Here is a 15,627-nt window from a genome sequence, read left to right as displayed (position 1 = left end):
CATGAGTGATTGGATTAAGCTGCACATTCTTCCAGTTTTAAAACTGCTCCTGCTTTCATCCACCAGAAAAGGAAAGTTCCTCAGAGAAAGTTGAGTCCTGCTGGCCGGTGAAGACGTTCCGTTATCAGCATCCTCCTGGACCATTAGCAGAGCGGCCTTATCATCAGAGCTCTCCTGAAGCAAACAGCTGCAGCCCCCCGGACCCCCAGCAGGTTAATTACCCTCACCTGTCGTCTCCAGACGCCTCAGGCTCGATAACCTGCAGGAGCAGAAACAGCTCGGTGCTTTATGGTGCTTCTTCTTCACACTGTAGTTTGAACATGGAGAATCTGGCTCTGCGCCTTTAATCACGACTTGGAGACATTTCTAATAATGTGGCGTGTTGTTATTAAAGCGCAGCTGCTCCCTGGGACTGTCTGTTTGTTACAGCCGCATGTCTGCACACAACGTCCCAGAAATAAATCTCCGCCTGTCTGCAGATCAGCTCCACTGTCTCAGGGTGAAGAGGTGACTTTCAGAAATCAGATCCAGGCCGGATGTGAGAGGCCGCAGTCTGGAGCAGACCTGGAGCCACGGAGCAGCTTTAATAAGGAAACCTGTGACATTTAAAATGCCCCAAAGCCACGAACACAGACTGAAGGAAATGTTGACCTTACACACACACACACACACACACACACACACACACACACACACACACACACGAGGAGACATATATCCTCAGGCCGGTTTCTATTTTTTCCCCTCTCCCTCCTGTGAGCATCATTATGGTGTGCGTGTGCGCGTGTGACAGTCGGGTCGCTGAAGTCCTCGCGCGACTTCAGAGCTTTAAAAAAAAAAGCCGCGTGGCGCCAGTAAAATCCTCAAATATCGCTTTTGGTTTCAGGAAGACATGGACCTTTGAGAAAGTTGCATTTATTTTGTTTTCAGAACAGATTTCATGCTCGTGCGTTTGCTGAATTCAGCACCATGGACAGCGACACCCGGCGGAAGTTCGCTTCAGATCCTACAAAAGAAGAGCAAAAGGTTGTAATCTTTATTTTCTTAAAAAATAAAAGACCTTCGAAGAATGAAGTTTTTTTTCTTTTTGTTCGGTTTTTTCTGTACAGTGAAATATGGGATTACATTTTTTTAAAAAGAAGAAGAAGAAACAAAGACGGCTTCAAAGTGAGACTGAAGCACTTTTATTCTGAAATCCCAACCGGATGTAAGTGCTGACGGGAACTCACATTGACGGTCGCCCGGTGAGTGAAGAGTCGCGTGCGGGCTTTTTGACGGTATTACCGGGAGAGCTGCGCGCGGAGGAGACATGACGGCGTCCTCAGAACAGCAGCAGCAGCAGGAGGTACCGGGAACAGCCGCGGGAACAGCCGGGGGGCGCGTGCACTCTCATTCACTCCAACTCTGCCTTTTTTTTTCTCTTTTTTTTAACCAAATTACTGCGAAAAAAAAAGTGGAATATTTAAAGGACGCCTGACTTTTAATGCTGAGAGTATAAGATCCGCACCGGATGTTTATTCTGTCTACTTTGTGTGTTAGTTCTTCTTTTTTCTGATGTTGTGTGCATGTTTGATTTGTGTGTGTGTGTGTGTGTGTGTGTGTCCAGGACTTTGTGGACGTCAGCCCTCCCCAGAGGAACTGGAAGGGCATTGCCATCTCCCTGCTGGTCATCGTGGTGGTCTGCTCGCTCATCAGCATGTCCGTGGTCGTCCTCACGCCAGGTGAGCTCCGCCCCTCTCCCGCTGGGGCTCCTCTGGACCTGGACCTGGACCTGGTCTGGTCTATCTGGTCCTGAGATCCAGACTGTGACCTGCTTCCTGTCCTCAGCCGAGCTTCCAGGAAGCAGGAAGTCCAGGATGACGGTGTGGGACCTCCACAAGCCGGACTTCAGCCTTCAGCGTCCTGAGGCCACCTGGATCGGCGGTGAGTCGTCGTGCACGTGAGCGTGCACGTGAGCGTGCCCGCCGCGCTGCAGCCTGTCTGTGTCGTGTTTGTGGAGCAGATTCCGAGGTTCTGTACCGGAACGCCGACGGCCACATCGTCACCTTCAGCCTCATCCTGAACGAGACCCGGGTTCTGCTGTGGAACTCCACCTTCGTGAGTCTCACACACACACACACACACACACACACACATCTGGATGTCAGCCAGGAAGTGAGTGACGTCGTTCTTCTTCTGTGGTGTCAGGCGGCCTTCAACGCGGTGAAGTTCTCGCTCTCTGCCGATGGGAAGTTCGCCCTGTTGGCGTACAACGTGACGCCGGTGAGTGTGGAAGCGACGGGCGCTGCCGTGTTCCCGCCGCCGACCTTCTGGCGGCAGCGGCGGCGGTTTGGTGAACCCGTTTGCGTGTTTGCAGGTTTACAGACATTCTTACACGGCGTCTTATATCATTTACAACGTCCACACGCGGTGAGTGCAGCTTGTCACCGGCCCGTCGCAGAGTTTTGGGATTGCGGTGACCCTCACGCCACGCTGCTCCCTCTGCAGGGAGGTGCTGGAGCTGAACCCTCCGGAGGTGCAGAACGCCGTCCTCCAGCATGCGTCCTGGGGCAAACAGGGGCAACAGCTGGTGAGTCTCGCCTCCGTTCCGCACGGGCGGCGTCAGCGGGACGGGAGCTGAGCTCACCGTTCGCACGCCGCCCGTCCGTCCGTCCTCAGGTCTACGTGTTTGAGAACAACATCTACTACCAGGCCGGCACCAGGAGCCCGTCTCTGAGACTCACCTCCTCCGGCCTGGAGGGCGTCGTCTTCAACGGCGTGGCGGACTGGCTGTACGAAGGTTGGCCACCGTGCTCGCACTCGGCCGCCGTCGGGTCGCGAGCGGCGGAACGTCTCAGTGCTGGTGTCTCCTCAGAGGAGGTGCTGGGGTCCCAGCTGGCGCTGTGGTGGTCTCCTGACGGACAGCGCCTGGCCTTCCTCACCATCGACGACAGCCTGGTGCCCAACGCCCTGCTGCCCCAGCTCACCGGCGGCTCCTACCCCCGCGGCCGCCTCTACCCGTATCCCATGGTACCCCGCTCTCGCTCCGGTATTCCAAGAAGAAAGTTTGTGGAGAAACAGATTTAATCAGCTGTCGGCATTTTAATGACAAAAGCACAGCAGAGTTCCAGAGCAGAGCTTCCAGAGTGTTCAGGCTTCGTGGTCGTGGACAGGAGGGCGTCTTTCAGGCTCTGGAAGCCGTGTCGCTGCTGGCTAACCTCTGGGGGGGGGTGTGTGTCCGTCCCCCTGCAGGCCGGTCAGGTCAACCCGGCGGTCCGACTGTCGGTGGTCAGCCTGTCCGGAGCGACGCTCACCCAGGAGCTGCAGCCTCCTGATTCGCTGGCTGTCAGGTGACGGATTCACACACACACACACACACACACACCCGTCACTGACACACCCGGCCCCGGCCTGACCCCTGACCCCCCCCTACAGGGACCTGTACGTCTCCATGGTGAGCTGGATCAGCAGCACGCGGCTGGCGGTGCGCTGGCTGAACCGGCCTCAGAACCGCTCGGTGCTGGCGGTGTGCGACGCGGCGGCCGGCCGCTGCCTGCAGGTCAGCGGCTCTTCACACTGCTCCACCGCGGCCGGTCGGAGCGCCACCCGCGTCTGATGTGCTTCCTTTTGACACAGAGGCGCCGGGAGTCCTCCGAGACGTGGCTCAGCAGACCGGTAAGCGCCTGCAGGACGGTAACCATGGAAACAGGCCTGCTGACAGGACGGCAGACACGGAGACAGAAGTGTAAACAAAAACAAGACCGTAAACAAAGAAACCAAACTGTAGACAAGTGAAAAAGACTGTAAGCAGGAAGCAGGACCAGAGCGCAGTCAGCAACACTCTTACGAAGGGAACACGACCGTTTCCAAGTAAATTTAATATGAACATGTTATTATGGGATGTTGCACTGAACTGTGTGCAGAGCGAGCGGCCGCTGTTCTCCGAAGACTCCGCCCACTTCCTCCTCACTCTGCCAGTGAAGCAGGGCGACCAGGGAGAGTTTCACCATCTCACCCTGATCACCAGGAAGGTGACTCCGCCCCCCCCGCTGCGCCCCCCCCTGCTGTTCCCCCCCCCCCCTGCTGTTCTCTGAGGACAGGAGTCAGAAAACACACCTGTTGAGTCCTGCTGTCTCTGAACGCCTCCCTGTTCCCAGGTTCACGGTCAGGATGAGGTTCGTCACCTGACCTCAGGAGCCTGGGAGGTCACGCACATACTGTCGTACGACCAGATCAAGCACATAGTGTGAGTGTGTGTGTGTGTGTGTGTGTGTGTGTGTGTGTGAGTGTGTAACAGATATCTGTGACCGAGTGTCTCCTTCACAGTTACTTACTGAGCACCGAGGACGGAGCTCAGAACAGACACCTGTACAGGTAACACACACACACACACACACACACACACACACACACTCGTACAGTAACACATTTAGGGAAGAATCTACCCTCGTCTAAGTGTGTGTGTGTGTGTGTGTCTGTGTAGTGTGTCCACCCTGGGCGCGTTTCCACGGCGATGTCTGACCTGCTCACTGAGGGAGGGGTGCAGCTTCTACGAGGCGGACGTCAGCCCCGACGCTCGGCACGCCATCCTCAAGTGCCAAGGTCCACCTGCTCACACACACAATACACACACACACACACACACACACTACATCCTTCACTGGCTGCGTGCGGGGACGGCGCCCCCTGCAGGTGAGACAGGGACAGAACACAGCAGTTGTTGAAACGCCGCTCTGTCCTCAGGCCCCGGCGTTCCAGCCGTGCTGCTGCTGAGTTTGGACGATGTGGACAGTAAGAGCGTCGCGTCTGCCGAAATCCTCCGGTCCAGAGTCGGAACCGCAGCCCTCAGGCGTCTGTTTCTGTGTGTCTCAGCGTATTTCATCCTGGAGGAGAACCTCGCTCTGCGGGCGGCGCTGGACGCCAAGAGGACGGTTCAGACGGAGATCCGAACCATCGTCCACCAGGACTTTGGTATCGCTTGATGTGTCCTTGTATGTTAATGTGATGAAGTTCTGTTCTCTTTAACAACTGTGTGTGTGTGTGTGTGTGTGTGTGTGTGTGTGTGTGCGTGTGTGTGTGTGTCCGACCAGAGCTGCCTCTGAAGCTCACCTACCCTGCAGACTTCTCGCAGTCGTCCATCTACGGCCTGCTGCTCATCGTGTGAGCCTCCTCCTCACTCTACCTTCTTTTCGGAAAGTCGTGATTGAGTTTGAGCGACCTGTCAGCTCCATCGACCACATGTCTGTGTAAATACATGTCTGACCTGCAGGTGGCGCCACTGCAGCCTGTTGTTTTACTTCCTAGCTAATAGTGGAGAAAGCATCAATAGGCTCCAGTGATTCACTGCTAGTGGCAGGTTACTATGGTAACGTGTGTTTGGAGTTTCTGATTGAGCGGGTCGTGGAGGGCTCAGTGGTTCTAAGTCGCGTGTCTCGCGTTGCTCCCGTCAGCGGCAGCTCTCCGGGCCGGCAGCAGGTGACGGAGCAGTTCTCTCTGCACTGGGACCGGGTGCTGGTCGGCTCGGAGCAGGTGGTGGTGGCCCGGCTGGACGGCCGGGGCTCGGGGTTCAGAGGTCAGAGGTAACCGCCCTTCGCCTTCGTCTGTTCGTTCGGCCTGTTGACCCTGAGGTCAGACGTTTCCTCAGCTCGGTCTCTGTCCCCCAGGCTTTCTCAGCAAATCCACCAGCGGCTCGGCGTCGTGGACACCGAGGACCAGATCGCAGCTCTGCAGTGCGTCACACTGTCCCACTGTCCCACTGTTCCGCCGTCACACTGTTAGCTGCTAACACTGCTCCACGTGCTCCAGGTATCTGGTGAAGCTGCCGTTCATCGACCGGACTCGGGTGGGCGTCTATGGGGAGGTAAGGTGAAGCAGCTGGTGCGGGGCGTGCAGCGTGACGCCCTGGCGCCGGCCGCGGGGCTCAGTGGACTCCTCTGCTGCAGGCCTACGGAGGCTACCTGACGCTGACGATGCTGAAGTCCTCAGAGAAGCTGATCCGGTGTGCGGCGGCCCGAGCGCCGGTGACCGACTGGTCTCTGTACGGTGAGGCGAACGCAGACGCTGCCGGAGACGCCGCCGAGCTGCAGCACTGATGGAGCTTCTCGTTTTCAGCCTCCAGCTTCTCAGAGAGATACCTGGGCCCCCCGTCCACCGAAGACAGCAGATACCAGGTCAGCTGCTGCTAATGCTGCTCATGCTGCTCATGCTAACGGTGATGCTCACTCTGTTAATGGGAATGCTAATGCTGCTAACAGTGACACTCACCATGCTAATGCTCATGCTGCTAATGGTTACACTGACTATGGTAATGGGAATGCTAATGCTGCTAATGGTGATGCTCACTATGCTAATGCTCATGCTGCTAATGGTTACACTGACTATGGTAATGCGGCTTACGGTGATGCTCACTATGCTAATGCTACTAATGCTAACAATCACTATGCTTATGCTCATGCTGCTAACGGTGACGCTCACTATGCTAATGCTACTAATGGTGACAATCACTATGCTAATGCTCATGCAGCTGACAATGATGCTCACTATGCTAATGCTGCTAATGGGGACATTCACTATGCTAATGCTACTAATGGTGACAATCACTATGCTAATGCTCGTGCAGCTGGCAGTGATGCTCACCATGCTAATGCTACTAATGATGACAATCACTATGCTAATGCTGCTAATGCTGCTCATGCTAACGGTGATGCTCACTCTGTTAATGGGAATGCTAATGCTGCTAACAGTGACACTCACCATGCTAATGCTCATGCTGCTAATGGTTACACTGACTATGCTAATGTGGCTTACGGTGATGCTCACTATGCTAATGCTACTAATGGTAACAATCACTATGCTTATGCCCATGCTGCTAACGGTGACGCTCACTATGCTAATGCTAATGCAGCTGACAATGACGCTCACTATGCTAATGCTGCTAATGGGGACATTCACTATGCTAATGCTACTAATGGTGACATTCACTATGCTAATGCTCGTGCAGCTGGCAGTGATGCTCACTATGCTAATGCTGCTAATGGGGACATTCACTATGCTAATGCTCATGCTGTTAATGGTCACACTCACTATTAGGGATGTGCGAGTACCGATACCAGGCATCGGTATCGGGCCGATACTGACCTTATTTCAAGGTATGCAGTACTCTTGAAGGCTACCGATACCAGCCGCCGATACTCAAGGCAAGAAAATCCCAGGCGTAGTAAGCCCTCCTCACCAGCAGATGGCGGTAGTGCAACCGAATGGGATGCAAGCTGCCGTTGAACATGAGAGAGGAAGAAGCCCTCCTCTCCAGGAGGGGGCGCTGACAGGCGCTGCAGCGGTCTGTGTCTGTCACATCCAGAGCAGAGACAACAGGAGTGAATCCGCTCGTCTCACCACAACTTCGCCGGTGTGGAAATTCTTTTATATTGGTGAAAACGAGCCGAGCTTTGCAGAATGCTAACTCTGCATTGCTAAAATTGCTAGAGGAGGTGCGCGATCTTTTTCATTTACCACTAGTAATTTATTAAAACACCTCAGGGCGAAGCCTGTGGATTAGAGTCTGACGCTGCTGTGCTGGGAAAAAAACTCCTGCAGCAACTCGACGGCAAACTCTGCAGAAGACCGAGAAACTGAAGAGCAGCGATCCGAGAGCAGCACGGAGAACACCAGCAGCTCTTAGAGCAGCTCTTTAAACTCAGGCTTGTTCTATCTTTGACTTTAGTTCATAAAAAATCTTTAAAATGAGTACATTAAAAACTTTAGTTCACGTAAAGTGTAAAACTCAGAGAAAACTGTTTATCTTGCACTTTAGTTCATTTATAAAACGTTAAAATAACTTAATTTAAAAAAAGTGTATAATTTAGAGTTGTTTGTTTACATCTTGTGCTTCAGTTCATTTAAAAAAAAAAACTTAAAACTCAGAGAAATTGTTTTATCTTGCACTTAATTTCATTTAAATAAGTGTAAAACTCAGAGTTGTTTGTTTTATTTTTCAGTCTGTTATTTTAGACTTAAACATCGTGGCTGTGCTGCCTTTTTTTTAGAAATAAGTCATTTTTCAAAAATGATCTATCATGCATTATTTTAAATTTTATGTATCAAAAGTATTGGTATGAGTATCGGTGAGGAATGAAGTACTCATACTTGGTATTGGTCTGAAAAAAGTGGTACCAAACATCCCTACTCGCTATGCTAATGAGAATTCTAAGGCAGCTAACCGTGATGCTCACTATGCTAATGCTGCTGTTGGGGGGGGGGGGGGGGGGGGGGGTTAAAAAAATCCAAATTCTGTAGCCACAAACAAAGCAAAAATAAAGTTTACAGTCCCTCGAATATATTTCATATATTTTTTAGCTAATTCCAAACTGGTTGTGCTAATAATGCTAATAATGCTAATTTGCTTCTGTGAAGCTCCTGACATGTTGATCGTTTTCTACAAGCTTCCTCCCCAAAAGATGTGGTTTTCCTGGTATTTTTGGTCATAGAGACGTCACCGTGCTCCCTGTGAAGCAGGTCACAACTACACACACACACACACACACACACACACACACACACACACACACACACACACGAACGCAAGTGAGGGCTGTTGTTGCTCTAAGTGGGTTAACTCCAACTGGGCCAGAGTGCTCTATTTCTGTGTGTGTGTGTGTGTGTGTGTGTGTGTGCGTGTGCGTGTGCGTGTGCGTGTGTGTGTGTGTAAATGATCACTCATGTGGTCCTCTGAGAAGTGCACCAGTGGAAATTGGGTTGCTCAGTGTGAATTTGTTGATGCCCTGTCAGAAAGGTGTGTGTGTGTGTGTGTGTGTGTGTGTGTGTGTGTGTGTGTGTGTGTGTGCAGGCTTCCAGAGTGCTGCCCAGCATGAGAGGTGTGCAGGGAGGAGCTGTGTTTCTGGCCCACGGCACCGCTGACGGTGAGAAGCGACCTGCTCATCATGATCATCAACGCTTTCCAAAACACTGATCATTAAATTGTTGGTGCACAGCTCACGTTCACTTCCAGCATTCAGCAGAGCTCATCAAGCACTTCATACAGATCGGAGCCAACTACACCCTGCAGGTAAACCCCCCCCCCCCACGCCCTCCTGCCGTCTTCTGCACTCAGCCGTCACTCAGTTTGTTGATGGCGTCTGTGGCGTTTCCTGTGGCAGATGTACCCAGACGAGGGTCACTTCCTGTCCGAGCAGAGCCAGATCCAGCTGACTCACTCCCTGCTGGGCTACTTCAGAGGCTGCCTGCTGGAAGCGGCGTCGCCGCTCCTCCACCAGCGTGACGCCGACTGACCCCGCCTCGCGCAGACGCTTCCGTTTGTAGCACGGTCAAGGTAGCTAGCTAGTTAGCTCAGTAGCGCTAATGGACGTCCAGCGGCGGTGGTTTTCTTCATGAATCTGTGTGACAGCTGGTTTGTGTCTCCATACATATATTGGAGGTGTTTAATGACAGCATCCCTCATGACATTTATTCATACAGCCAGAACTAACGCAACATAAAATAATATCACCCAAACGAGAGCAAAATGTGCCTGAAAGTGGTCTAAATACACCCAGTGCCATCCCAAAACTCATTTAAAATGTGACCAGGTGTGTTTGGAACTCGTCCCAAAATTTGTCCATAATTAGTCCATAACTAAAAAATATAACCAGAACTCGTCCCAAACTTAAACCCAAAATGACTTTGCGTTGTGTCACTAATCAGTCGCATCATATGTCCATATCTAGTCCCAAACTTGTCCATTAATGAACTCTATTTAAATTGTTGAAAAGTGTTTGTCGAAGCTGAGAAAGAGAATATTTACATTCGGGGAAAACATTTCTCACATCCGGACTCTGAGTGGACCTCTGCCGTGTTCATGTTCTCACTTCCTCTTGTTAAAAACAGTTTCTTGAACTGCTTTGCCTGTTATTCTCACCATGTCCACTAGATGTCCTCAGTGTTTCCCCCGAACCTTCACCATCATCATCATCCTCACATTCTGTATCTATTATAATCCTGAGTAGAAGACTGATATTAATGAAAATAGTAAATAACCGAGTAGTAGCAACAGAAAATCAAGAACATAAAAACTCTTCATGTTGAAAAAGAAGAATAAACTTATTCAATCCTGAGCTTCTTGTTCTGTTATTATCTCTCTAGAAAAACAAATAGAGCAGTTCCAATACATTTTCCAGGTGTATTTCTGCTGTCTGGCTTTAGTGATTACCATGTTGGCCTGTTTGTTTCTCAACATCAAGTCAGTATTTTGGAGAGTGAAGTGCAGAAGCAGGCCTGTAGTTTGTGAAGTGATACTTGTCCCCAGTTTTTGTGCAGTGAAATGACTTTGTATAGTTTAACTTTGTTTGGAAATGAACCCGTTTTCAGTGATGAGTTACAGATGAAAGCTGAAGGCTGGGAAATCCAACAATCAGACCGTTTCTCGTGTGAGTCAGCTCGTTTTAGAACTTTTTTTGTTTTTGAGACAGACTCAACAATCTGGATTCTGTGCTCTGATGCAATTCCAGAAACACTTTAAAGGTTCTTAGCTCTCAACCACATTGTTTTCACGACATGATTCCCAATTCTGTGCCAATAATTCATATTTATCTTTTTTTTTTTCTTACTCTGATCTTATCCTCCTGTTTTTTGTTTTTTTTTTGCTTGTAGGTCTCGTTTTCATAATTAGGGAATAAAAACTAGTCACCGACTATTCCAGCACGGTTTGTCTAGTTTTCACAGTGACTGGTGTGTGTTTGTAATGACTCTCACCAAATTCTCCATCAGCCTCTTGCTCAGGTTTTCTGCCAGCGTCGAGGGAGTTTGAGGGTTCCGGACTGTAATATGTTTTTTTATCTGCACATGAAAGTGTGTGTGTGTGTGTGTGTGTGTGTGTGTGTGTGTGTGTGTGTGTGTGTGTGTGTGTGTGAGCACGGTAAAGACAGTAGGCAGGTCAACAGTAGCACAGAGCTTTATTAGGGCTGGAGGTTCGTCATTCTCCTGCACCCGGGCTTGGGCTCGGGCTCGGGGTCGGGCTCGGGCTCGGGGTGTCAGACTTCACGTGTCTGCAGGGGTCAGTACCGGGTCAGTACTCCTCACCCTCCTCCTCGTCCTCGAACGAGTCCACGCCCACCTCCTCGTAGTCCTTCTCCAGAGCGGCCATGTCCTCCCTGGCCTCGGAGAACTCGCCCTCCTCCATGCCCTCGCCGACGTACCAGTGCACGAAGGCCCTCTTGGCGTACATGAGGTCGAACTTGTGGTCGAGGCGGGCCCAGGCCTCGGCGATGGCCGTGGTGTTGCTCAGCATGCAGACGGCGCGCTGCACCTTGGCCAGGTCCCCTCCGGGAACCACGGTGGGCGGCTGGTAGTTGATGCCCACCTTGAAGCCCGTGGGGCACCAGTCCACGAACTGGATGCTGCGCTTGGTCTTGATGTTGCCGATGGCCGTGTTGACGTCTTTGGGCACCACGTCGCCGCGGTACAGCAGGCAGCAGGCCATGTACTTCCCGTGGCGAGGGTCGCACTTCACCATCTGGTTGGCCGGCTCGAAGCAGGAGTTGGTGATCTCGGCCACGGTCAGCTGTTCGTGGTAGGCCTTCTCCGCGGAGATGACCGGGGCGTAGGTGGCCAGCGGGAAGTGGATGCGCGGGTACGGCACCAGGTTGGTCTGGAACTCCGTCAGGTCCACGTTGAGGGCGCCGTCGAAGCGCAGCGAGGCGGTGATGGACGACACGATCTGGCTGATGAGGCGGTTGAGGTTGGTGTAGGACGGGCGCTCGATGTCCAGGTTCCTGCGGCAGATGTCGTAGATGGCCTCGTTGTCCACCATGAAGGCGCAGTCGGAGTGCTCCAGGGTGGTGTGCGTCGTCAGGATGGAGTTGTACGGCTCCACCACGGCCGTGGACACCTGAGGCGCCGGGTAGATGGCGAACTCCAGCTTGGACTTCTTACCAAAGTCCACCGAGAGCCGCTCCATGAGCAGGGAGGTGAAACCCGAGCCCGTTCCTCCTCCGAAGGAGTGGAACACCAGGAACCCCTGCAGCCCCGTGCACTGGTCCGCCTGGGGAGGGAAGATGGGTGTTACCATTCCATCTGGACGGAAAGGAAGAGCCGCGGTCCGGCGCCCTGTCCGGTCTGCTCACCAGCTTTCGGACGCGGTCCAGCACGGAGTCGATGTGCTCTTTTCCCACCGTGTAGTGACCGCGGGCGTAGTTGTTGGCGGCGTCCTCCTTCCCCGAGATGAGCTGCTCCGGGTGGAACAGCTGCCGGTACGTTCCGGTTCGAACCTCATCTGAGGAATAGAGGGGGTCAACCGGGCGGTCCGAGCTGAGAACACTGAGAAACACTCCGCAACACGCACAGCAACACACTGCTACACCTCTTTACTCTGAAGAACCGGTGTGTTTCTGAGCTGTGGGTTGATTTCAGAGGACTGAACTCCTGCGGCTCAAACCTCACCGATGACGGTGGGCTCCAGGTCCACGAAGATGGCCCGGGGGACGTACTTCCCGGTGCCCGTCTCGCTGAAGAAGGTGGTGAAGGAGTCGTCGTAGCCCCCCGCCGGCTTCTCGGTGGGCATGTGTCCGTCCGGCTGGATGCCGTGCTCCAGGCAGTACAGCTCCCAGCACGTGTTTCCCATCTGAACGCCGGCCTGGCCCACGTGCATGGAGATGCACTCGCGCTGCGGAGCAGCAAACAGGGACGTGAAGCGGCTCCAGGCCTGTCCGCCGCGTCTGAACACCACACTAAGAGCCACCACTGACCAGCAGGGGGCAGCAACACCTGGACGGAGCCAGCTGCTGTGAAAACTGAAGACTGATGAGGTATGAACTGATTACTTTTGTCACTCATTTACAGTCCTGAAGTCCCAGCTGCCAGCAGCAGGAAGCCACGACCCACAAACCCACAACCGCCACAATAAGGCTCCAGCCGCACCGCAGCCTTGTTTTTCTTCTGAAGTGTAAAGCATTCGCGTTTACGAAGCTCATGGTTGACCTTTGACCTGGTTTGACGTGGTTGTAAAGCTGCAGCTCCAAATGCCAGAGAGTTCACAGCTGTTCCACAGATGACAGGAGCAGAATATCTGTGGAACATCTGCGAACTGCAGACAGAAGATTCATCTCAAAATGTACTTCACCGTGAGGAGGCTGCCTGTTCCTAAAGATTCCAACTCAAAAGCTTAGCGGGGATTTAAAGAGGGCAGCTTTGCTTTAAGTTATGATCCCGTGACAACCCCCCCTGGAACCCCCCCCCCAAAATGGCTCGTGATCGGGGTCATGGTGTCTGCGGCTATTTTGAGTGGAACAAACTTCAGCTGCTGGAACAGGAGACTGTGGGATGTTCATGGACAATGGGAATTTGTAGCACCACGGCCTGTTCACAGCTCGTCCCTCTGCTAAACAGCAGGAAATGAGCGGTTAGCCGCCTCCAGACTCAGAACGCCACTTCTCGCCTGACGACAGCGAGAGTGATGAGGAAACAACGTGTTCCTGTGCTGCTGGAGTTGTAAACGTTTATTATCTGGGCTGCGAACGTCACAGGGGGATGGAGGCCGGGCATTAGCAGGCCGCGCAGGTTCATTCCTCCGATCTTATCTCAAATATGTGCAGCAGCAAACAGAGTGCAGACCAGCAGAGATTAAGAGCTGCAGGAGGCCGCAGCGGCTCGAGCAGCTCCACATGGAAACACTTCAGCCTTCCTGGAGCTGCGGTTTGAAACCTGAAAGCTCAGGGTTCACAACAACAACAGCAGCAACAGCAGGCCGAAACAGGAACGCTGGACAAACTGTTCCTCACATAAAACTAATGCTCATGATGTGAAACTCATGCTGGTGACAGGAAAACTAACAGTGCTGACAAATAAACTGTGAACCACATTAAACCTGCTGCTGACACGCGGACCGTTACGTTGAGCCATATAAAGTATGACTGTAACAGGAAGTGGTCACAGCAGCGCTTTACAGACTACATCTGGTTCTTCTCTGGGTTTCGGGTGACTCGGACCCTCCACCAGGACTAACTGGTGCTGAATTATACCAATTCGAAGTAACTCGTAACAGGATTACTCACCATGGTGCTGCTCTGATTGTCCTGTTTGTACAGTGGAAGAAAAAGAAATGTGCAGATTCTCACAGTTCACCTTCAAAGAGATCTCTGTGAGTTGAGTCTTAGCGGAGTGCCACGCTCCCTGCTTTATAGGGGGAGGAGGAAGAGGAGGAGGAAGAGGAGGAGCGGCGGGAGGAGCCTCCAGCAGCTGCAGATGGATGTGAGTGATTCCCCCTGTTGTGTTTTCTCAGTGTTCTGTCCTCCCAATGAGTCAAAGCCAAGGCCAACAACCGAAATACATGTTAGCCACAAAACAGAAGTCGCCTTAAAATAGAAACATGTTTGATTTGTTTTTGTTTAATAAGAGGAGCTGAACGTCCCCGCTCGGCTCTCCAGCACACCTCTGCTCAGCGCTGGAGCTGCACCTGGTCATGTGCTGGGCCCACTGAGCTTTAGGATAGCATCAAATACAAAACTGGAATTACTTTTAGAGAAAAAAGCTGGTTTTTCATATGAGGTTTAAAAAGCAAAAGCTGTTAAAAGTTGACAAATTCTAAAATCGTTTGGGTTAAAATGAAGCCTTGAATGGAGTTCAGATGAAGCGTCATGTTGTGGAGCTTTAAAATGAGGTTGCAGAGCTAGTTAATGTTTGATAAATAAACGGGGTTAAGTGGAGTTATAGGCTTTAAAAAGGGGTCAGAGTCCAGTCGAAAGCGGCTCAGATGTTTTCTGAGCCGAGCTGTAAAACACTTAAACCGAAATCTAAAACTATAAAAGTTTCAAGCAGGGCCGGATTATCAGCCGTGTGCTGGGGCTGTCAATCATGTGTGTGTGTGTGTGTGTGTGTGTGTGTGTGTGTGTGTGTGTGTGTGTGTGTGTGTGTGTGTGTGTGTGTGTGTAAACATGCTGATAATCCTCAAAGTGTCTGGAAATGGCCTCCTCCTCCGTGCTGCGTTCACAGGCCTCTGTTTCTCACATGCTGGAGATGTTTGTCGATAAGAGGAAGCTGTTCTCCTCTTTGATGTCTTCTCTCTGTCAAAATCTCCCCCGGGAGTCTGAAACAGGTTCACCCTCACTCCACGCGTTCCTTCATTCGTTCATTCAGTCATCCGGCAGAACTGAGGAGCCTGTGTCTGTTTGGTGAGGCGTTCAAAGACAGCCGAAGTTTTTCGATGTGAATTTGTTTGTGTTTCATGAAGCGTTCAAGTACCGTGTGGAATATTGGACATCTGAACGTGGTGAGGCGTTCACAGACAGTTTGGTGGTTTGCTGAACTTCTCTTCTGTTCTGCTCCTGCTATCTGCAGAACAGCTGTGGACGCGCAGATCTGGAATCACTCGTGTGGTTTAAACAAAGTGTTCAACTTTCATCACCAAACACTGGCTGAACTCTTTAGACACTTGCAGACAAACCCCGGGAGAAATGTCCCGAGGTCTTTGAACGCCTCTGGGTCCAGGCTTACAGAGCTGAAGGGGGTCTTTTGGGGGTCCTGAGCTTCCTCTAATCCAGTGCACTGATTCAAGTGTTTGTCCTGTTAGCGGAGAATGCTAATTGGAGCTGTAGCTGAGAGGAGGTCCCTGAAGGCCTCGCCCTCAGAAATAAGGAAGAGTAATCCCTCCAATTACTGCGTGAT

General features: G+C 52.0%; 2 protein-coding genes across 2 annotated transcripts; one reads left to right on the top strand and one right to left on the bottom strand.

Annotated features, from left to right (window-relative positions):
• Positions 1-1,293: 1,293 nt before the first annotated feature.
• On the top strand, positions 1,294-9,263 carry LOC115383731 (inactive dipeptidyl peptidase 10-like). The gene is made up of 27 exons (XM_030085915.1): positions 1,294-1,345; positions 1,607-1,721; positions 1,828-1,923; positions 2,003-2,097; positions 2,188-2,262; positions 2,357-2,409; positions 2,488-2,569; positions 2,659-2,779; positions 2,855-3,009; positions 3,232-3,329; positions 3,415-3,538; positions 3,616-3,654; positions 3,903-4,010; positions 4,137-4,225; positions 4,306-4,353; positions 4,463-4,581; positions 4,723-4,770; positions 4,852-4,950; positions 5,070-5,139; positions 5,430-5,558; positions 5,643-5,708; positions 5,785-5,839; positions 5,922-6,021; positions 6,091-6,149; positions 8,822-8,894; positions 8,967-9,040; positions 9,132-9,263. Exons 1-27 carry the CDS (start codon positions 1,310-1,312, stop codon positions 9,261-9,263), a joined length of 2,358 nt encoding a protein of 785 aa, XP_029941775.1. The 5' UTR covers positions 1,294-1,309.
• A 1,653-nt stretch (positions 9,264-10,916) lies between these two features.
• On the bottom strand, positions 10,917-14,151 carry LOC115383695 (tubulin alpha chain-like). Its single transcript, XM_030085873.1, has 4 exons — positions 14,019-14,151; positions 12,409-12,631; positions 12,093-12,241; positions 10,917-12,010 (listed from the first exon to the last, which is right to left on the bottom strand). The coding sequence occupies exons 1-4, from the start codon at positions 14,019-14,021 to the stop codon at positions 11,036-11,038; spliced, it is 1,350 nt and encodes a 449-aa protein (XP_029941733.1). The 5' UTR covers positions 14,022-14,151; the 3' UTR covers positions 10,917-11,035.
• Between the last annotated feature and the right edge of the window lie 1,476 nt (positions 14,152-15,627).

Source organism: Salarias fasciatus (genome assembly GCF_902148845.1).
Source record: "Salarias fasciatus chromosome 23 unlocalized genomic scaffold, fSalaFa1.1 super_scaffold_20, whole genome shotgun sequence".
Lineage (NCBI taxonomy): Eukaryota > Metazoa > Chordata > Actinopteri > Blenniiformes > Blenniidae > Salarias > Salarias fasciatus.
This window is presented reverse-complemented; position numbering and strand designations above follow the sequence as displayed.